This window comes from Pseudonaja textilis, chromosome Z (genome assembly GCF_049901715.1).
Source record: "Pseudonaja textilis isolate UNSWEBS1 chromosome Z, rPseTex1.2, whole genome shotgun sequence".
Taxonomy (NCBI): Eukaryota; Metazoa; Chordata; class Lepidosauria; order Squamata; family Elapidae; genus Pseudonaja; species Pseudonaja textilis.
In genome coordinates this window covers 70,558,753-70,582,591 of record NC_142008.1, presented here as the reverse complement: position 1 = coordinate 70,582,591, position 23,839 = coordinate 70,558,753, and the positions used below count along the sequence as shown (strand labels likewise).

The window sequence follows — 23,839 nt, the reverse complement described above, 5'->3', positions numbered from 1 at the left end:
TGAAGCTTTCATGATGTAATAATCCCCCGTTAGCCCTGGAAAATAATCAGTTTTTGAAAGGCGAGACGTGAACAAGTTATATTTAATTGTGGGTTATATGTTACTGTATATACTATCTATAATATTTTTCATAAGTCACCATATCCTAGAAATCTATGCAAATTTTTGCAATAATGTTCTTTGCTATGATAGCCTTTCTAACCAATAAAGAGTGGGAGAATATATTTTTCTCATTCTGTCTTAAATGGATGGCATGTCCTACAGCTATTTTCTTTGTCTTCAAATCTGATGCTGAATCAGAAATTGGCCCTGAGGGACTGAATGTTAATGTAAAAGTATTTATGGTGTACTAAAAAATGTTTCATAATAAAGTTAAGATTCCAGGATCTAAATACCTTTGAGAGTGAAGAGCCAAAATTGACTATTGCAGGAGTACATAAATATACTTTGATGTAACATTGGCACTAAAATAACTGATTTGTATGTATTGTATAACCAAATGTCTTTATGTCTTTTGTTTTACTAATCCAATGTTTCTTCTACCTAATGCTTTTAATGCCATGTTCTATCTTCCTAAGGACAGTGGGTAATAAGGTGAGGGAATTTTAATTTCTCCACATTATTTTCATTGTAGTTAAAAATTCATTTACTTGCTACTTGAAACCATTTCATTAGCTGTATTCACAACTATTATACTTTATAATAAATGGCATACTACCCAGTTAGTTTGTAAAACTAGTCATATATGGAAATATAGATATTTACCTATACATCTGTAATTGCTCTTTAGTTGTTACTGCTTTGAAGAATTTTCCAGCTGTAAGAACAGGCTTCTGACCCTCAGATTTGTTCATTGAACTAACATTAAACTGTAGCCATTCCCGTGGCATTTCATGTTGAACTAAGTAATTTAAAACATGCCACTTAAGACTGAACCAAAGGCATATAACACAGTATATTATTAGTTTTGGCAGAATACTTTGATGTTGCTGCTAGTTAGTCCTGAAAGTTCTTGCTTGCTTATCTTAGATGATGCAGGAATCCTATTGTTATATTGATCATCCAGATTTTATTCCAAAACAAATTAGTCCACAAGAAGTTTGCCTATAACAGTAAAATTGATAGGCAAATACCATAGCTAATGTGTTGTAAAAATATTGAAGATACTGTTCTTGAAAGCAATTTTTTAAAATTTTAATTAGAATTGTATGAATATTGAATCTCCACTACATCACTTAAGCTATGACAACTGAAGTTCTAAGTATTTAGTTTCTCATTTCCAAAGATGTTGTTCATGATCAAGATAATATTAATGTATCTACAACTGCAGAAGTAGATTTCTAAATGTTTGATTAACTGAAATATTTTAGAGTAGAAAATGGAGAAAATCTCTCTCTGTAAATGAATGATGAATTTATTCAAAGTACAAACCTATACCCGGGGTCGCCAGTTTTTTGGACTTCAGGGACCACCAAACTCATAATTTTAAATCCCATGGACCACTAACATGAATTTTGACTGACGCTGGCTTGCTGATGTTGGTGGGAAAGTCGGTCCCATATTCCAGAGCTGCAGTAGTCACAGGACTGGCTTGCCATGGATGAGCTGTTCCAGGATGACCAAAGGGCCAGTCTTGTGACTACTGCAGCTCTGGTATATGGGACTGGCCCGTGGTGGGGTTGGAAATCTCCGCCGTAGAGGGTGGCATGTGTAATGTGCAAGTTTGCGGGTGGTGCAGCGTGCAAAAAGCAGTGCAGCCCTCACCAGCCAGGATGAGGTAATAGTGCTGTTGCAGCAAGGCGGGGTGGCACAGGCGGGCAAAAGCAGCAATGGAAATGGCTGGAAGGTATGGGAGTGCCATGCTACTCAGCATTCCTCCTTCGCTCAAGGAGCCTGGCCAAAGTTTCCCTTCAGCGCTTTGACTCCCAGGGACAGGAATTTGGCCAGGCTATCTGCAAAATCATCTCTCTTGAGAAGCGCTCACAGAAGCAGCATGGGAAACTTGGGCCAGGCTCTTGAGAGATGAGAGTGACTCCGGCTGCTTCTCTCCACGAGTGCTCCTCGAGAGACAGACATTTTTTCAGGTAGCTTGGCTGAATTCTTGTCCCTGGGAGTCAAAGCACTAAAGTGCGAGTGGCATGGGAAACTTTGGCAGGCTCTCAAGAGATGAGAGTGACTCCAGCTGCTTCCGGGGAACATTTCTCTGTGGACCTCCAAAATTTTCTCATGGACCACCAGTGGTCCGCAGACCACCAGTTGGCGACCACTGTCATGTTTGTTATGTGATAATAGTGATGTCAGTAGGGTTTATATTCTATATAAATATTATATATTTATATTATATGGCTAGAAAAGTTGCCATAGCATGTTCACTTAGCATATACAATGAACTCTGAGCAAAACCACTTTAGCTAAAAAAAAAAGTCAACATGTTATAAATTAGTTATATTAAGCAATTCAAAGCTGTATTTTAAATTATGTTATTATTTAATAGACAGGTCTTATTTAAGTTGAATTATTTTGGTGCTAGGACCAAAGAGAAAAAAAATGTGTTAAGAAAAGCAGAAATTTTACTTACAAACTTGTCCTTATCAGAATTTTCCACAAAAATATTGGAGTGTTCCTTAACTTGTAGGAAATCCATTATTCTGTGGATAGTCCTGAGAAAGGACTATTGTTCACACCGATAGTTTCTTTCTTTCTTTTTCCTTTTTGTTAAGGGGAAGGAACAAGGTTTCTTTAACATTATTTGCCTCTTCCTAAAACCATCAAACTACAATATTCTGTATTACAAAATTGCAAGTTACAATTACAAAATTTTAAACTGAAAAATCTGTCACTTTTGACAATATACTACTGTAGATGTTATAAACAACATATGGAGTAGTTGCTAGTATAAAATATATTTGCACAACTCTTTTTTTTAAAAAAAACTTGCTATTTTAGGTTTTGCAAATTAGTGGCTTTAGAACAATTTTTCTGTTAATCAACAAAATTCTTTTGCTTCTTTCTGAATATCACCAATACAAAGACAACATTGCTTAACTTGTGTTTGGTAGATTTATCTGTGACACATAAATATTGAAGTTACAAAATAAAACCAAATATAAGAAATTGTGGTGGAATCTACAACTAGATTAGAGGGAGGTATTAAAATGGGCCTGGAATTAAGAGTTGTTAGAGCAATAAGCAGCACAGACCAGACCTCACCCAGAATCCTTGAAGCCTTATCTTGCCATTCCCAAGAGAATACAGTCAGTTTGGTAAGACTCTTAACATAGTTGACTAGCAATAAGGTATTTTTGAGCTCTTCACAAGTGGTTCAGGTAGTTTTCATCTGACAGAAATGGAAAAATTTGTATGAATGTTCTTTCTCTGATACCAAATTTTGTTTTCCGCCAGACATCTCAGCCAAGCCCTGGTGGTCAGTCTACATGCAGCAGCGAACAGTCCTCCATCAGCAACTATGCCAACAATGGGATCGAGCTTAATCTGACCAGTAGAGGTAGTGTAGGAGACCTCAGCATTATTGATGAAACCCCTATCATGGATTCTACCATTTCTACAGCAACCACAGCTCTTAGCTTACAGGCCAGGAAGAATATGACTGAGACCAAGTGGATGGAACAAGTCAAGTTAGAAAAGCTAAAACAAATCAATGGAGTGCTTCCAAGATTGAATCCCATGCCATCTTCCAAAGTCCCAGCTTTACCACCTCTCATAAGAAACGGTAAGATGTGTCCATTTAATATAATTATTTGAATCACCTGGATGTTTGAGATTTCATTCTTCAAAAAGGGAAAGTAAAAATAATATAATTAAACTGGGCACTGAAAACAATCCTCCTTAACAATGGGAATATTAGTCTTAAAATTGAAAAATAATTTAAATAAAAGCAAAGCAATTTGGTCTACATAGTTATTTGTCATAGTTTCATTTCAACAAGCATAGAAATGTTGGCTTTCTATCCAAGGATTTCACGGATAAAAATTCTAAAGAGGAAAACAAGTCAAGCAGCTTAGGAAACTGAAAACTAAAATAATAACAGCTCAATTTAGCATAATACTACTAAAAAAGAAAAATAAGAAACCAAACAAAACCAGCATGGTTGCATAAAGAACTCTGATAAATTGAAAGACAAAACGGACAAGTATTAAAAATGGAAAGAGGGACACATACATAAAGCAGAATACAAGCAAGTAGCTTGAATCTGCAAAGATAAAATTAGGAAATTGAACCAAGACTTGCAGCAAATGTCAAAAATATTTTTAAAAAGTTTCTTTCAATATGTTAAAAACAAGAAAACAAGGAAAAAAACAAGGAAACTATCAGTCCACTAATGGGAGAAGATGGGAAGAAGGTAACAGGTAGCAGGGATAAAATAGAACTGTTTAATTCATCCTTTGTATCTGTCTTTACAAAAAAAGGAAAAATTACTCCAACTCAAGAAAAGCAGGACCATAATTTATTTAAAAAAATTAGGAATACAAATAAAAATAGGCAACAAAATGGTAAGATAACCCAAATTAGTCTAAACTAATTTGAATCACCAGGATCGTATGCATTACATCGCAAGATTCTGAAGGAGCTGGCAGACATGATTTCTGAAGCACTTTACCACATCTTTTAAAACTCAGAAACTACCAGAGGACTGGAAAAGAGCTAATGAGGTTCCAATCTTAAAAAAAAAAAGGATTCAGGAAACTACAGACCACCCAACCTAATGTCAGTACCTGGGAAAGATCCTGGAAAAGATAATCAAAACAACAGCTGTGTGAACACCTAGAAGCAAGAAAATTACTAAAAGCCAACATGGGTTTGTCAAAAACAGATCATGCCAGATAAACCTTATTGCATTCACCAGAATTAGTGACTAAGTTAATGGATCAATATAAGTTTCATTAAATCAGTTTTATTTCATTTTTTACTGCTTTTATAATTTCCAATTTAGATATCATCTACAATTTTAAAAAGAAATATTTGATGTAGAGAAAGAACTAAAAGGACAATTATATTTTTCTTTACTTTGTATGAAACAAGACTGAAAGGCCAGCTGCTAGGTTCATATGCCATCCCAGCATTTTATGTGTCTATTCTTAATTTTGGGGATGGAGGTGTACTAAATTCAGATTTTTCCATGTGACAAAACAGGTATCATTAATTAGTTGTTAGGAAGGAATTCTACATATGGATTTCAGTATCTAATTTTTTGACAAGTTGCAGGTCGGTGAGAAGCATCCTTGAAGGCTTTTTTTAATATACTGTACTTACATGTGGAAGCATAGCAATATTCAGTGTGATTGATGTATTTGTTACCAAAAGTAAAATGGTCTAGCCACAAGTTACCATCAGATAAAAAATAATGTGCAATTATGCTACATGAACTTCAATTTATAATATGATATGTGTAGGAGAAAGAATGGCAGAATCTGGGGGGAGAATGCTTAAATGTGTTCCTTGTCTAACTTTAACCAGGTGCAGACTGTTAGTTGAGAAGATTCCTGTGCATTGGCTTTTAGCAATAAATCAGTTCAATTGAACCTTCACATTTGGACCTGGTCTTTCGTATTTGACATTTTGTAGATGACTCCTGAACAATATCTAACAATTCTGAATGCAGAAATCCATATACAAACCAGTTTCAGTCCTACCATGTTACACCACTGCTACAGAACTGCTCTGATTTCTAGTATTTCCAAATGCAATTCAGGGTGCTGGTCAATATCTTTAAAGCCCTGTGTGGCTTGGAGTTGGTATTTAAGAGACTATTTTTCTCAAATTGTTTTTGTCTATCTTATCTAGATGGCAAAGAATTCCTACTAAAGATTGTCCCTAACAGAGGCAATTGGATATCCTTAGTGACATTTCAGTATCTATGACACAGTTTGCCTCCTAAAGTGAAGATTGTCTCCCGAACCTAGAAAATGTTAGCTTTTCTGAAAGGGTTTGGGGGATTTCTTCTGATCTGTTTTTAATATAACACATTTCCTTTTCTTATTCTTTTCAGATATTCAGTCAACTAGCAGCTGCAGCACTGGAGGAAACATGACTATCTTAACCAAGAAAAACGAAGTCACAAACACAGATATTACTATACTGAACATGCTAAACAGAAGGGATAGCAGTACTAGCACAATCAGTTCAGCCTACATGAGCAGTCGTAGGTCCTCTGGGATTTCACCTTGTTTTTCCAGTCGTAGATCCAGTGATGCTTCTCAGGGGGACAGAAGGCTTCAGAATTTCAGTGTTGCCGATTCCTATGATCCCATTTCAACTGATGCTTCAAGGCGATCCAGTGAAGTTAGCCAATGTGATGGCTTGCCTGGAGTTCTCAGTCTTACTCCTGCACAACAATACAGACTGAAAGCAAAATATGCAGCAGCTATTGGCAGACCTCCACCAACTCCACTTCCTAATATGGAGAGGATGAGCTTGAAAACAAGAATGGTGCTATTGGGTGATTCTAGGGAATCTGGGATGTCACTCTTGCCTCTAGTAAATTCTCCTCGAAGATGTAGTGATACTGGGACAGATAGTAACAACAGAAGGTATCTGCTGCCTCATGATATGGTTGGGAATAGCACAAGGAGAGCTAGTGATCCTGCAAGACCAGTCTCAGATAATCTGTCTTTTCCAAGAATCCACCGTTTTAATAGTTTCAACAGCTTTAACCCTCCTGCTTTGCCTCCATCCATTGAAAAACAGAACTTAATCCTGAAGAATTATACATGCCCAGATGTTGGTTTGTTCCGGAATTTATGTTCCCCTTGCCCTCCAAGTATTTCTGAGAATGTAGCTATGGGAGCTTCTACCACAGAAGCAGATGGTTGTCTGAATGATGAAGATCTGTTACCAGATGATGTGGTCCAGTATTTGAATTCTCAGAATCAAGGTGTGTACAACCAATCACCAAATGATGAACTAGACAACAATAAAGAACATCACAATCCAGCAATGGAAAACAACAACTTTGATCAATCTCCTTCAACAAGCAATTCTCAGAAAAATGATCTACCAATTCAGTGGAATGAAGTAAGCTCAGGAAGTTCTGACTTATCTCCATCAAAATTAAATTGTAGACCGCAGTCCTTAACACAGCAAACTATTATAGGCCCCTATAATAACTTGGTTAACCAGCAGCAACTGCAGCAGGCACTGGAAATAAATGGTACTACCCAACAAAATGGCTATCCGAATCTTGCAGACAACAATGTCCCTTGTAGTATAAAGCAAAATGACACAAGTTCTTACCACTTACACTCAAATAAATCACAGCTATATAGTAATAAATTTTGCAGACAACCTGTGGACAATGTCTGTGATGTGATGAATCAAGCTGAAAAGCTGAGAAGCCATTTCATGCTAACTAGTGGAAGCCAGCGAAATTTTGGCTATTATGTGATGCCAAATGAGCAGTCTGCCAGTGCAATTAACAAGATGCAGAGCAGAAATATAGTTTTTGAGGAATACCTTTCTAATCAGTCAGAAGATGAAGTGAGCCATTGCCAAGAAGCAAAACCTTCCAGTAAAATGATAGAGCAAATTATAGTTCCCTCACAACCTAGCTGTCCCTCACAAGAACTGCTGTCTCAGAATGGGACCCATCCATCAGTTCTTGCCAAAACTTACCAACCCTATTCCAACCACTATGGAGACAGATGGCAAAAGCCTTTAAGGAATAACATGGTGAGGCAACCTGGACTTCTAATGGATCCAAACCAATCCCATAGGGTCACTGGTATCAAGGTAGAATCTCAAGGTCAGTTACAACAATTCTGCTCCAATGTGCAGAGTTATTCTGGTCAGTTGTATGACCAAACCACAGGGTTTAATCAGCAACCTCTGAAAGCAGAAGTTTTTTCCTTTTCAGAAGCTAATTACCTAATACAAGAGGTAGCTATTGAAAATACATCAGAGCTTCTCTCCCCAGGGGTCAACCAAGTGACAAGCACAGTTGACAACATTGACACAAGCAGCCATAAAGGTGTGCAAATTGATTTTGATGCTATTGTAGATGATGGTGATCATGCCAGCTTAATTTCAGGAGCCCTGAGTCCCAGTATCATTCAGAATCTATCTTGTAATCCTTCCCGTCTTACTACTCCCCAAGCATCTCTTACATTCCCAGTTATGCCCATAAGTACAACTAATATGGCTATTGGGGACATGAATTCTTTGTTAACTTCACTTGCAGAAGAAAGCAAGTTTCTTGCTGTTATGCAACAGACCTAAAAATCTTAAGGTATGAGAATTTTTAAAATGTGTTTTTTTATTAGTTGTCTTAAGTACTTTAACAGTCTCATCTCAACTAAATGAGATGTGTTTCAAGTATATTCCTTTTATGGAATTAGAACTCTGAAAAACCCTAAAGTGTTCTAGGGAGAAACTGTCTTCCGTTTCAGCTTTGAATCAGTATTGTAACACATGCCATCCCTTTTTTAAATGATTTTTATATGACTTTGTTTTTATTTGTGTAATTGTAAACCACTGAAAAAGTGTAATGTGCATATCATTTTATTTTTGAGGAGAATCTGATATTACAATTTATTGATACTCTAAAGAAAATACAGTGTTGAATGATTATGGCCAGAATTCTTAATGCATATAACCAGTTTCGAAGGCAAATTTCTGAGGGGAAGTTTGAAATTTTGTTCACCTCACTATAAACTTCCTTTATGAGAATTGTTGAAAGAAAACTAATTTATGGCATAGGAGGAGAAAATTAATACTTTGAGTGATTATTTCTTTTGCTCTGTATGTGTGGTTTTTTAAAACTTTTTATTTTTGAGGAAAAATCACTTTTCTTTATCATTTGCCTGCTGTACAATTTTTCAGAATTTTCATGCAAAATGTTGGCTTGCTCTTTTGGATTTCATTATTGTCATGTGCAAACTAACAGCATGATTAAGATTATAGTGTCAACTCATAAAATATTTCTGTGGTCTTTTAGAGTTGCCAACAGAAAGGGAAGGGGAAGCAATGGGCAGCTTGTATTCCATAAATGTTTTCAAAGATAGTTTCTAGGTCAGTGGTTGCCAACCAGTGGGCCGGGGACCAATGGTGGTCTGTGAGAAAATTTGGGTGGTCCGCAGAGAAATGTCACCCCCAAAGCACCCCTCAAAGCAATTAATGCATGGGAACACAAGGCTGCGCTGCCCACATGGCCCGTAGGAACACAAGGCTTGTGTCACTTGCATTTCAAACAATATGAGGTAGTGAGGGGAGGGAGGAAAGGGCAGAGGGCGGGAACTTGCCCCACTCATCCCACATGCCTCGCCTACCTACTGAGCTGCTTCTTTCTGCTTCTTTCTTCTGCTTTTAGCTGCACACAAGGAAAGCAGCAAAAATCTTTCTTTCTCTCTCCCAAACTCTGTCAGATATGAGTCTTTGGGACCCTGCAAGGCCTCCTGCTCCAAGAGGCTGTGCCATTCTGGCAGAGTTTGGGGGAGAGAAAGAAAGACTTCTGCCGCTTCTGCTGCTTTCCTTGCATGAAGCCAAAAGTCTCTCTCTCTCTATCCCCCTCCCCCTGAGAATGGAGCTGGAGATGGTATCCTGTGATCCCAAATAAAGAATGATCTATCGGTAGAAAAATGGAGTGGGGAATTTTTCTACAGACTTTTTTGGGGATTTTCTCAGGATCTCTGGTCTGTGGGATTTAAAATTATGAGTTTGGTGGTCCCGGAGGTCCAAAAGGTTGGCAACCCCTGTTCTAGGTGACCAAGGTTTCTACCGTGCAAAATTCTAACTGGAGAGTATGATTGATGACTCTTGGCTGTGGATGTGTCCCATTGGAGAATATGAATTATGATACACCCAGGGGAGAAAAAACAGGGTCAAGGGTAACAATGAATTATGTGTCTCAAGCAGTGCTGGCATGTTTACTCCTACTAAATCCTCTTTTAGTTTGAAAATCTGGCTAGAGACTCATGATTTAAATGCGGGTAACTACCGGAATCCTGAAATATAGTGGATTATATTACAGGGAGAAGATAAAAAGGAATGAACAAAGTGCCACTGTGAATTCTGCTTACTGCTACTTATTCTCATGCTTTATTAATTCCAAGAAACTCTAAAGTTGTCTAGAACTCAAGGTAGAAATCATTGGTCTGGGCTGAGAGAATGGCAAAAAATAAATCTGAAATTTATTCTAATAAAAGTATTAAAATGGAGAAAGGGGACAGTTAAGTATTAGATATCCTGCTCTTGTCAAAAGTTAGCTTTTTAGCCACTGGGATATAACAATAAGCCTCACATTTTTTAAAATATGTTATGATGCACCTATTAGGATAAACATGTTTCTGTTCACCTCTATAATAAATCTCCTTACTGAGGCTTCAATTTAAATAAAATATGCACCTTTAAGGGAAGATTAGCTAGCATTCCTGCAACATGATTTACCATATTTTTCAGACTATAGGACCATAAGATGCACCTAGGTTTAGAGGAGGAAAACAAGAAAAAAAATGTTTTTTGCCTCCACATATCCCATTTCTTCCCTCCACGGCATCCAGAAGCATTCTGCAGACCAAAAATGGGCACAAACCCTATGTGTGTCCCATTTTTGCCCTCTGTGTCTAAAAGCACTCTGCAGGCCAAAAACAGCCTCAGCGGGTCCCTCTTTTGCCTCCTCTGGTGTTGAGGAGGCCGAAAACAGGACGCACGGAGGGTTTGGGAGGCCAAAATCGGCCCATTTTTGGCCTACAGAGTGCTTCTGGATGCCAGGGGTTTGCAGAGGGTTTGGGAGGCAAAAATGGGCCTGTATTCGTTGTATAAGACACACAGACATTTCCACTCACTTTTTTGGAGGAGAAAAGTGTGTCTTATAGTCCAAAAAATACCATACTTCTAAGGATTCAATGTCTTTCAAAACTTTTTGTTCCTTTTAATCACTGTCAGTTTACAATTGGAACATTAACCAGAGCTGCAGAATAGTATAATGGTGCTATAAGTGTCTCATATTTGGAACCGCTGATAGAACTCCATTCTTGGAGACATAGGAAGAGTTAACACTGATTATTCTTGCTTCCTGATCCACATTTAGTTATTCAGCAAATTACTGGTAAATGCCAGTCTTGAAAATATCGTCTGATAATACGAATCTACTTATAATACATTGATACATATAGTATTTAATATACTAAAAGCAAACAGTCTGATCAAATGAAGGCAATAGCATAATTGGTGTGTCTGTTTGTTTAAAGAGAATAGGCAATTTTTTAGTACATTCACTGTTCAAATATTAATATAGTAAGATCAGAACTGATAGTGCTTACACTGATTTAATAAATGTATGTATCTAAAATACTTAAATTGTTACTCATTTTTTGAGATCTGGCATATAGTTTATCATATTTTGATATTTCTTGTTATACTTTTATTATTCCAGATAATCCAGTTTCTTGAGTTACAGTTAATTGGGTTGCAGTTAATTTATTTATCTCATCTTTGCATTTCTCACTGCTATTTTAGTTACTTTTTAATCTTACCCCACATTCCAAAGTAAACAAATCATAATAAGATTCATTTTTTTGGTATTATGACTCTGATGTGTGTTGCTTCCTAGGATTTCAGGCAAATAATAAAATGATTGAAAACTAGATTATGGAGATTGTTTCACAACTCAGGAGTTTTAATGAACACTTTATTGTTCCATATTTCCCCAAAATCTTTATTGCTGTTGGAGTGAGACTATGCTGTTGGATTTGAAGTAGTAGACTTTGCTAAACCACTGTATAACTTCTTAGATAATCAGTTGTGTCAGAATTATAATACCATGTTTTCTGCATCCAATTTCTTATGGATAGGACTCAGGAAATATTACTGAACTGTACTTGAATTATTTGATTGAGTCCTGTCAAATAAGATATTTGGGGTGTTTTCATATAATTCATTTCCAGTAAGGCCTAGACAGTTGAATTCTAATCCAACCATTGCATTATACTAATCAAAATATGTTTTTTTTTTCCTGACTCCACAGATAGTCTCTAATTTTTAAAAACACTTAACCATATGGATACCCAAAATTGTGATGACAATTTTGGCCGATAACTGGGGGATATATTTTCTGCTTGGTTATGGGTATCCCTCTGGTAAATATTTCTATTTATTTTTATTATTTATTGTGTATTGGGTCCAAACTAGGTCTTAATTAAAATAGACATTGAAATCAGTGGGATTGAATAATTAAATCGGAGTCCCAATACAAAATAAATAATATTGCATATCATTTTGGGTTTAACAATAGGTGAGAAAACAATATAAAATTAACATGAAAATTGTAATTTACCAATTGCAGCTCTTGTGCAGAGTATTACTTGTTTACTGGGAACAAGTAATCTAAGTAACTTAAGAAGCTACTTTTCCTACCATTCAAATGTTGTTTTATAAGATCCATATAAAAGATAGATGTATTTATTTGTATGCTTTCACTTCCATTAAAATAGTGCTTATTAAATTACACTAACAACAAAAGGACAACTTTTTGAATTATCATTCCAATACAATTTTGTAAAATACATAACTAAGACACATGTTTTCTTGCATGTCTGTTGAGATGGGACAAGGTGTAAGCTTCTCAGTGCTGCTTGATAAATGCTTATGTTTCCTTAATTGAAGTTCTTCACATAGTGACCATTATTTCAGTTTCTATGAGCTGGGCTTGGGAAATATTGAGGTAAAGTGCTTTAGTTAGTGAATAGTTAGAGCTTACTGCAAATTTGCTGCACCAGCTGAGACTCAATAGACCTGAGAATTTTATCTTTCCAAATGCTTGTTAAAATATTAAATCTGAGACACTTTCACAAGATTCCTAAGTCCATTAGAACTTAGATTGATTCTAAGAACCAGTGTTATATTAGTAATGCATAATATTTGTGGTCTAATTCTTCAGAATGGTTTAGATTACACATCTAAAGCAGAAATAATTAATTATATACCTCATGCTATGCATCACCTATGTACGCATCTTAATAATACAGTATATGCAGTTTGCCTAAATAATAACCATTATTTGCTCAGCCAGTTATAAAAGTGGGTTCCATTTGTAAATTTGGTAGGAATTTTAATAACAGAAACCTTAACTGGATAATGTAAACATTATTATAAGTCTATCTTTCCAGATTTTTGTGCCCTTCAAATGTATCTACCTATAGTATCCTTCTCTAAATGACTGAGATTATATTTTAAAAAATACCTAGAGAGAATCAGATTTGGGAAAGGTGCTATATCCATTTAATTTCTGTCATCAGAAACTGAGTGTTGAGTTTCTGAAATCAAATGAAATGTTGCTGAATGCAGTAGTTTAGGGTTTTTTAATGATTTTTTTCCCTTTATTATCTGATATAATATAGTCACTTACATACAAGTAGGTATACTTGAATTAATAAAAGATATGTTTGGATATGTCTAACTTGTCAGTCTAGAGAAGCATTCAAGAAATAAGTCTGAGAGATCATTGAGAGTTTTTTTAAAAATACAGCTATACTCAGATAGAAAAGAATTCGAATGGAATGGAACCTAAGACTATGCACTTAAATATCAAGACAGCAATGTATACTTTTATTCTTACTAAAAGGAAATTGTGATATGGTACTATGTTTAAAAATGCTGTTTTCTTGCTTTGGTTATTTGTTTTTTGGATGTCCTCTTTTCATTTTTTTTAAAAAGCTGGGCTTCTCTTCCTGTAATAGATGTGCCTTATTCTTAATTAATCTGGTTTGGTTTTTAAAAAGGGGGACCAAAAAATAGTGCCAAACTTTCACTTTCCATAATAGCTTTACTGCTCTTAAGAAGACTGTCTGAATACTGTCCTGTGACTCTTGAGCATTCATTTGTCATTATCTATGTAGGATTTGAATATCTTTTGGGGGAAAGTTAACTTGTCAATCTGCAGATGTGTAAGATAGAATGTGTGTTGGGGTGGTATTTTCTGTTTTTTTTATAAGTGTATTTTTTAAAAAGATCAATGTGTAAATACATTTACATATAGTAGGAATAGTATTAAATGTAGAAGATCTTAGTGGTCTTCATTTGATAAATTTGCATTCATAATCTAGTGTTCTTGGAGCCTAAGATCAGCCTAAACAGTCATAGCGTGGTGTTCAAAGGCTTTCAAAATCATTTAGTGCTTTTGTAATGAGGGATAAAATGTTTATTATAATGTCAATAAAACATTTGTACTTAAGATTTCATCTTGAATGTTTATTTCAGAAACTAGGGACAAGTCTTAAGCTATATTATAGCTAACATAATACTTTCCTTCTTTTGTTCCTGAAGGAAGGAAATGCTTTGATTGGTCTTCTCCTCCTTAACACAAGCTAATAACAGAGGTGATTTTCCTACATCTTGAACCATAAACTGGGAAAGTAATTGTGATGATGAAGGAAAGCCCATCCTATAAAATAATCACATCACCTTAGAAATTTTGACTCATGTGGCCAAAGAACAGCAACTCCTTTTGAGGTAAAAACAAAAGGATCAATGTTAGAATGTAAAAATAATTTTAATTAAAAATGAAAAAAAGAAAAGCAAAAAGTTATTTTAAAATATGTAGCTAAATACCAACACTATTACCATGAAGTAAAATAAGATATTTAGTTGCTTATAAATCAAAGCAATCTATACAGTAACGGGTCAGCAAATAAAACACAAGAATCATAATTAATTAAGAGAAAAAAAAACTGTAAGCCTAAAATATCTGAAAAAGATTAGAATTAATACTATGGTCTATTATGAAGGCTATAGAACAGTACTTGGCTATGATCAAGGAAATAGAATCAGACTGATATGTTAATAACATATTGAGATAAAACAAATCAGAATGACCAGAATATTTAGTAAAAAATGGAAATAATTTCTGGGGAGCATCTGCTTAGAGAGGGCTATATAGAGTATTGTTTCATCAATTCAATTATTCCTCAACTCATGGACATACTCTATTTGAAGAGTATTTTTTAGTGTCTGCCTTCAGTGACAGATATTGGGAGGACATTTAAATTGGCTAAGGAGAAAGCACTCCTGAATTTTGGGATCATTATGTGACTGAAATACATAGCTGATTGGCAAAAGTGTGCAAAGGGACTCAAGAAAATGTTTCTGGATAGAGTGGGCAGTCTACTTGCAGTCTAAATCAAGGGCATCTTTTTGAATCACCTAGTGCACATTAATAACCCATCAAAGTAATGGCTGGCCATGAAAAGTCATAGAAGTATAATTTAGCATGTATTGGCTGGCTTCAGGTAGACTGAAAGCTGTCAATCATAATTAAAGAGGCCAAGCTGTCTAGAAAAAAGGAAAACTTAATCCACTAGGAGAAGATGAAAGTCTAGGGAAAAGTTTCACTTTTAAGTAGGACAGTTTCAAGACAAAAGATGATGATCAGAAGGCAATGAGATGCTTGAAATATGATTTTCAAAATTATATATTTTGAAAAGATCTTGACTTGCTCATTTAGATGTTATTTAGTTTCCAGATCAGTCATCTTAGGGTGCTTAGCAAAAACTATGATTTTGGTTTAATTTCTAGGCATTCTTCTTGGCAGTGTTCAGCTAGTATATTAAAACCAATCTGTGTTTGAGAAAGCAATAGCAATAGCACTTAGACTTATATACTGCTTCATAGCACTTTGCAGCACTCTCTAAGCAGTTTACAGAGTCAGCATATTGCCCCTCAACAACCTGGAGGGTTGGAAGGATTGAAGGGTGAATTAACCTTGAGCTGGACAGGACTGAATTTCTGCAGTGGCAGTTTGCAATATTGCATTCTAACCATGGCACCAAAGTAGCACAGCAGCATCTGTCTTATTTCCAAATGTTGACAAATGAAAACATGGGCTATTCAATTTGTTGATATCAGAGTATTAAAAATAAAGGAAGTTAGAATACACCCTTGTCTTCACTCCCCCCTTAACAGAAATTTCTTTTGTGCAGTATCTTTGGGCTTTCATCACTTTCATTCATCACTTTCATCCAGGAGTTTTACTGTATATAAGAATAAATAATCTTTTATTAATTGACAGAGTATTCTATTTGTCCCATAATGTGCATCAGAAAATGATATCAAAAACAAATTTAAAAGCAATGAATGTTTTAGAGCATGCTTTAGTGGAGTATTTTTCAACTAGATGTTAGACTGTTGAAGCATGGTCAATGATTGAGTGGCCTTCTCTGAGTCAATATATTCTTGGTCCTTGACTTTGGAGGTTTCTGCAATCTAGTCTACAAGAAAAAAACTGCAAGGTCCACAAAATAGGCAAAGTAAAAGGAAATGAAGAAGCTACAATGCCACCTCAAGCTTAACAATTGCTAATGAAAACAATTTAAAAAAATCTGGATAGTGGACATTACAGTACCTGGAGACAGCAGAAGAGAAGAACTGGAGAAAAACTTAAAATAAAAAACCTGCAAACAGAAGCAGAAGGAATGCGGCAAAGGAAAGCAAAGATGAAATCAATATTAATATTGATCTTGGATGCAATTCCAAAACATTTAGAGTGCAGCTGAACAGCATCAGCACTGACAAATCATCATCTGTCAATTACAAAAAGAAACTTTACTTGGAACAGCTTACATCCTGTGACAATACCTTTAATATTATTAAACAACATCTGCCTATCAGAGATCCTTGGGAAAGACTTGATGAGTGCATAAAAATGCCAAATCTAGTCTAAGTATTTGGCTGACTGTGCAACTAATTATAATAATAATAAGGCATGAAATCTATGAAAATAGATAAAACTCTTCAGTGATTATCATTTGAACATTTTAGACCTACTGTATATTGGTGATAATTTTCTGCTCCGTTTGATTTGGAGTTTTTTAAATGATGCTTCTTCAATGTTTTCTGACCTGTTTTATTAAGGCTTAAATAACATTGTATTGTATGTATGTGAAAGTTATTATTCAATTTCCTTTTGTATGTTGTTGAAAAATACTGACATTATGAAAATTGCAGATGATATTCCTTCCCATTCTACACAATCTGTTTGTATAACTGTAACAAGTATATCACAATATTAAATTACTACTTGACATTTATTCCAAAAAAAATGGAACCAGATCAGCCATCTTAGTGATATTATTGTAAGGAAGCCTTTATTTGTGTATATATTTATCAAATTGTTTATCTCAGTCCCAATTGATATAAAATTTTGGCTAAACTGAATAAATAAAAATCCTACCGCATTTATGAGGAAAATAAATGAGATCTGCTAAATTCCCAGATTTAAAATTATAGGGTAGAGATTGGGTTCTTAAGGTGGGAGAAACAAGGAGGGTCACACACAATTGGTTTAAACAAGTTTTTAAACTAATTGAATTTCTGTAAGAAGTACTTGGATTGCCCCTAATTTAAAAAAATACAGTGAATTCTATTAATCAGGTATTGATTTCACAGTTTAATCCCAATATATTATAAACATCTAAAACTCCAAATTATTTTCTATATTGATTCATTTCTTGGATGTTATTGATCTATCCTTTTAAAACAACTAAAGGTATAGTTAAAATAGATACCTGTTATTTGTAAAAACTCTCGAATAAAGAATTGGAGTACTCAAATATCTTTAATACAACAATTAGTTGTGGGGGAAAGGACAATAACACAACATATCTAATTAAACGTTGTTGCAATTGTTTGACTTGGTGAAACTATTTGATCACCTGGTATATGAGTGTGGAGTTACAATTTCTTAAAAAATACACATTTAACACGCGTTCTTAAATGTAGAAATGAGGAGATCAGAGTATATCTTGGCCTTGATGAAAAATGACACACTCTTGCTCATGAGTACATGAGCAAGAGCTCTGCCTCCCTGTACCCACAAAAACTTTCAAATAAGGAATCTTAGAAAAAAAAATCTCACCAGCAATGCAGATGGAATGGCATCAAAGTAAACTCTGGAAAAGGCCCCTTTATATTTACTTAGCATTAGAGTGATAGCTGCATTAGAGGGTTTTGAACTATCTAATATTTAATGATAGAATTCAGGAACACTGGTGATATAATATTGGCAGTTAAAGTCCTTAACTTTTTCTTTTACTACTGTATTGATTTGGCCTTCTTCAGGGTAAAGGGTCAAGCCTGCAGTTATATAAAGCTAAGGCACCAGTGGGATTGATAGTCTGACAACATAAGAGGCATCAAGCCTGTAGAATCAACATGATTCTGAATTCTGAGATTAGAACCTTACTCCAGGCCTGAGTCTTAATACTTGGCATGTTAGCTTCAACCTCATAACCACATCAACTGAGTATTTTGGGGTACTGAACAAAGTCCTAAGGAAAATTGATTAGATGACTTCATAAGCCCTCGGGTTTTTGTATGGACCAAGTTATAACCCATATAATAGTTGGGCAATTTAATTATTGCTTGTGTGCTGTTTTGGGCAATAGAAGTGGCATAATTTATTGGGGATTGTTAATTTCCTAGAAGCCAAAAATACTATGCCCAAATATTTAAAACTTACGTTGTCTAATTCATGGGAATAAATTGTCCACTTGTGCTTTTGTCTTTAGATTTATCATAATTGATTATTAATTGTTATTCATTGTAGTAAGATGTCAGGGTTCTTATTACTCAGTTCATGCCTTTCAAAGACAGGGAAAGAAGAACCACATCAACATTGTAAAGTAAAATTGGAAGGTGTCCATCAGCTAATTTAGACTCATGGATAATGAAGGGTTTTAATTAAAGAGTTGAAGTTTGGACATACTCAGGGCTACTATGGACATGTCACTTGTAAGTAGGAATAGCAAGTTATAGATGGGGCAACTACTAAATAAATAGAATTAGGATTTACACAGGGAAATCCAGTGGAGGTGGGGTTGTAGTTTGACTATTCGTTGTAAGGGATTATCATTTGTAGGATGAACATTTGAGAGGAGAATATGAAAGGAGCCTCCAACTGGGCATCCTCTGGCAATGGTGATGTCACCATTCAATCCTTTCAACCTGGAAGTACTTCAGCACTCCTAAATGACTAATAATCTGGGAGATTATGGAAGGATTGTGTTAGTATTGAATAACCTCATGTTCCATTCATTTGCTTGAGTGAGCTTTAGGCTGGAGCATTTTGTGTGTGTGTGTGTGTGTGTGTGTGTGTGGTTGTGTTAAGGACTCAGAGAATGAACTTGTCAGCATTTCAACAGTAGGGCAGCTGAAGAACAACAGTAAAGTGTTGAGGAATTAGGTTGCAGCAGTCACTGATTGAATCTTTGATTTAATTGCCTTGACTTTGTATGTAATGGTTTGTTGTTCTTCTAGAAAAAGAGTGCCAAACAACTGAACAAGTTCTTCCTCACCCTCCATGGGAATTGTATTGTCTCTTTTATTAAATTTAGGGTGCTATACCTCCTGTGGAGCACTCTGCTGTATAGATAGTTGCTAATTGAGATTTTAAACTCTGAGATACAGCTGTCCTCCCAGAATTTAGCAGAGGCCATACAGATTTACAATTAGTTGTTTAGAAATTGTTCAAAGTTATGACAGATCCCCCCCCAAAAGCTACTTATTACCAAGAAAAAGAGGCTTCCTAAACCACATGGTACCATTCCAGAAGGAACCACCCCTTTGGGGGCTGCTCCAGAAATGGCACCTGCTTCCAGGACTGTGTCAAGGGTCCTGCTGGCATGCAAAAGTGAAGTGGTGCTACTTATGTTCTATGGATCTACATAATTCTGGAGATCCATAGAAGATACACGAGTGATCGGTGAAGGAGGAGTATGTGGGATCTGGTGGGATGAGAAAGCAAGTGCGAGACCTGTGGGACCCCAAGAAGTGGAAAGCAGAGCACAGAATGGCTTGGAAGAGGAAGAGGCCTTGGGAGCCTAGGGCAGAAAGACTTGGGGCTATGATTAGTGTCGCAGGGTCTTCCCCACCCGTGAGGCACTCATGATCTACTTAACAACCCACACAAGTTATTTAGCTTTCATATCTGGGACACTTAGCATAGGTCCAAGTCTTCCTGACTCAGGCCTCCAAAGGCCTCCCACCTGTCACAAGGCACTCTGTACTCTATCTTCCACTGCTTGGGGTCCCCTCGAGCTTTGGGCCTGCTTTCTCATCCCACAAGATCCCACACACTCCTCCTTCACCAATCACTCACCTATCTTCTGTAGATCTATCGCTACAGAACATAAGTAGCACCACTTCATCTTTGCAACCCAGCAGGCCCCTTGACATGGTTGCCTCATTTAACAACCACCACAACTTGTCATCATAATGAACAGCCTCCATCATCATTATTATTATTTATTGACTTTACATTGCTGCCTATTCACCCATGGCGACTCAAGGTGGCTTACACAATATAAAACCACATTTAAAACAAGAATATAACAAAATCATCCCCCAACACCCACCCACAGCCTAACAGATTATACAAGCCATTTAATGGGCTCCATCCCACTCTGGGTTCCCCAGGTCCGCTGGCAGAACTAGGTTTTCAGTGCCTTCCAGAAGAGTATTAGAGTGGGGGCCATTCTAATCTCTGTGGGAATGATGTTCTAGAGAGAGGGAGCCACCACAGAGAAGGCCCTTCTTCTGGGTCCCACCAAGTGTATCTCCCTCAGAGGTGGGACCTGCAACATTCCCTGCCTCCCCACTCTAGTGGATTGGGTAGATGTGACTGGCAAGAGACAGTCCCTCAGATAACCTGATCCCATGCCATGAAGGGCTTTAAAGGTGACAACCAGCACCTTGAACTACACCCAGAAGCAAATTGGCAAAAGTGCTCTATGTGTGTGTGTGTGCGCGCGCGCACGTGTGTATGTGTGTGTGTGAGAGAGAGAGAGAGAGAGGAAGGGAGAGAAAGAAAAAAATTAGGAAGAGGGAGAGAGAAAACTCTGTGGTATTATTTTTAATTGTTCCATTATTTATCATGTGTTAATATTTTACAAATCACCTAGAGTGATTTTTCTGCCTTTCTTTTGCCCAGGGCTACCACATATTTTTCAGGGCTTACATGCATTCCATGTCAATAGTCCAGAGCATAAAATACACATGTGTTTAACAAGAATTGAAAGGGACTTTGGATGTCTTCTAGTCCAACCCCTAGCTCAGTCAAGAAAACTGAGGATGCCAAACTCTGAATAGAGATCCTGGGAAAGGTGTCAGAATAACAGAATAATACTTAGAAGGGACCTTGGAGTGAACCCTATACCATTTCAGAGAAATGGCTGGCCAGTAGTTAATTGTTCTCACTGTCAGGAAGTTTCTCCTTAGTTTTAGGTTGCTTCTCTCTGTTCAGTTTCCATCCATTGCTTCTTGTTTGCATTCTGCTTCTTTGGAAAATACATTGTCCAGAGGGGTGGGTTTCTACCGGTTCTGTCCACCTCTGTAGAACCAGTAGCTCTGAAGAGCAGCAGACATAGAACTGGTTCTGATGTCTTTTCCCACCCACCCATCCAGGCTCTTACCTGACCTTAATTTCCTGTTTTTTCAACTTCAGCTGCCGTGCGAGGCACAGCTGCAGTTAAAAAAGCAGGGGAAAAAGTGCTGTTTCAAAGCTGCTTCTCTGCACACAGAGTGTTGATGACGATTTACAGGCGCGCATGGACAACATGCAGGAAAGCACATTGTAAATCACCGAACCTCGTAAATCATCAAACCAGTAGTTAACCCTGTTGGATCCCACCCCTGATTGTCCCCCTTTCTTTGTGACAGCCCCTTAAAAGCCTGTTGCCTATCACACTCTTGGGTAAAGCATGTGAGCCATTTCCTCCTTTCAGTGGTCCATAAAAGTACATCTATAGTACGCAGATAATAAAGTCGAAAAAGGTGAACAACATTTTTACAGAACTATAGATAAGTTGAGGCTGGGTGACAAGGAATGGCTGGGAGGGGAGGGGCCAGGTGAGGCACCCCTTGATGTGAGTGGCATTGAGTTGGCCACGCCCACCCAGTCACATGATCACCAAGCACACCCACAGTCACATGACCAAGACAGATCCACCCAGTCACATGACCACCAAGCCACACCTACCCAGTCACGACCACCAAGCCATGCCCATCAAATAAGCCATGCCCACAGAACCGATAGTAAAAAAAATTTGAATCCCACCACTGATTTAGTGGAATATAATCTGCAGGAATACATTTTGAGAGAGAGTGAGAACTACCGTCATTAGGAGGATTAATTGCTATTGGGCAAAATCCTATGTTGCTGCAAAGCTAGCTTAAACATGGAAATTTCCATATAGGTAGAGTCCTATGCAGCCTATGGATTTTGAGTAAATTCTAGACCAACTAATGCCATAACAGATTTTGTCATTGTAACCTTAAGTTCATGTAGTTTCTAATTAGCATCTAGCAAGCTGGTCAAAAATGCAATAACTGTTTTAACAGTTAAAAGTCCAATCTTAGCAACAAACTCCACATTCATATTCAAATTTAAAAATAGTTTTAAAAATGTCCTCCCCCTTTATTTCCTACAGAAGCCCCATCATCAGAACAAGGGAAATTTACTTCCCATTAAAAAGGGGTATAAGATGTAATAGTGATGATAGTAAAAAAAGGGGAAGGAGAAGACTTACATGCTATGTCCTTGAACTGAAATAAATCCTTCAGTTTTAGTTGTTTGAAAGTTGCCACAGCTACAAAAGTGCTCAGATGGTTTCAAATTTTATTTATGACATTTGGAATACTCCATACTATTCCATATTAAAGAATATGTGTGTGTTGTGATCATAAAATGAAATTAGTTCAACAAAATATTTTATTAGACATTAATCTGTTTTAAAATGATTAGCTATCGGTTTCATTATGCCGGCAGGATAACAGGAATAAAGGACATTATTTTATTAATATGATATTATTAAGTGTATTAATGATATGATATGAATGTACGTATGAATTATTTAGAACATTTTGGAATTTATCACTTTATGAAGAATTATAGATTAGATGGTACAAATACATTTTTTATTCCTGATAAATTGAAAAGCAGTGGACCTTTGAGATTATAATCTTGGATGGGTGATATCTGTTAATTTTCTCCAAATGAACTGACCACCAATGTAATAAATTGCTCAACATTTTTCCATGTGACCAAGGCTTTGTATTGTAGTTTTACAATAAAGTAGAATTAGTTCATCTGCTTGTGATTCTTATCTGATTTATCCCAGGATCCCAATACTTTCCAATGTAAATTATAGGAAAAAGTATTTAATTATACCTGTGTCACAGTGTGGATGGATAATTGGATGATGGATATGTGTTTATGCCAAGCATCTTTAAACTGAGTTACTGATAATTGACCCACTACCTCTGCTGGAAGTTGTTCCTATTTTCCACTATTCTTTCTGTGAAATAATACCTAACATTACTTTTGAACTTCCCTCCTGTCAGTTTGAGGTTATGTCCCCAGGGGCTTGATTTTTGCTTAATATTGAAAATACTGCCTTCTAAAACCTTATTCACACCTTAAAATATTTAAATATTTGATCGAGTTCCCTCTTGCTCTTTTTTTCTCAAGTATGTACACATTTAGTTCCTCCAATGTCTTCTGGTATGATTTGTCCCTTGCATCTTGCATCATTTTTGTATTATCATTGTTTTTTAAAAAAACTAAGATCTCCAGAACTGGACACAGTATTCCAAATGGGATCTGATTAAATTCCTATATAATGGGATTAGCACCTTCTTTTTCCTACTAGTGATTCCTCTATTGATGCATCCCAGAATTGTGTTTGCCTTCATAGCTGCCTGGCTGCACTGTTTGCTCATTTTGCAGTCGTCTGCTATGAACACATTTAAATTCTTTTCTTCTGTTCTAACATTGTGCTGCTAATACTGTACCCTGCCAAAGGATTTTTCCCCTACATGTATGATCTTACATTTAGAA

General features: G+C 36.4%; 1 protein-coding gene across 4 annotated transcripts in view; it reads left to right on the top strand.

The window, feature by feature from the left end:
- The window catches only part of GLI3 (GLI family zinc finger 3), a 495,436-nt gene extending 472,348 nt beyond the window's left edge, over positions 1-23,088 (top strand). For all 4 annotated transcript variants that reach the window (XM_087916968.1, XM_087916967.1, XM_087916969.1 and 1 more), the window contains 2 exons: positions 3,403-3,730; positions 6,008-23,088. In XM_087916968.1, coding sequence (XP_087773094.1) covers positions 3,403-3,730; positions 6,008-8,232 — 2,553 coding nt within the window. In that variant the 3' untranslated portion in view covers positions 8,233-23,088. The remainder of the gene's footprint in view (positions 1-3,402; positions 3,731-6,007) is intronic.
- The last annotated feature ends 751 nt before the right edge of the window (positions 23,089-23,839 follow it).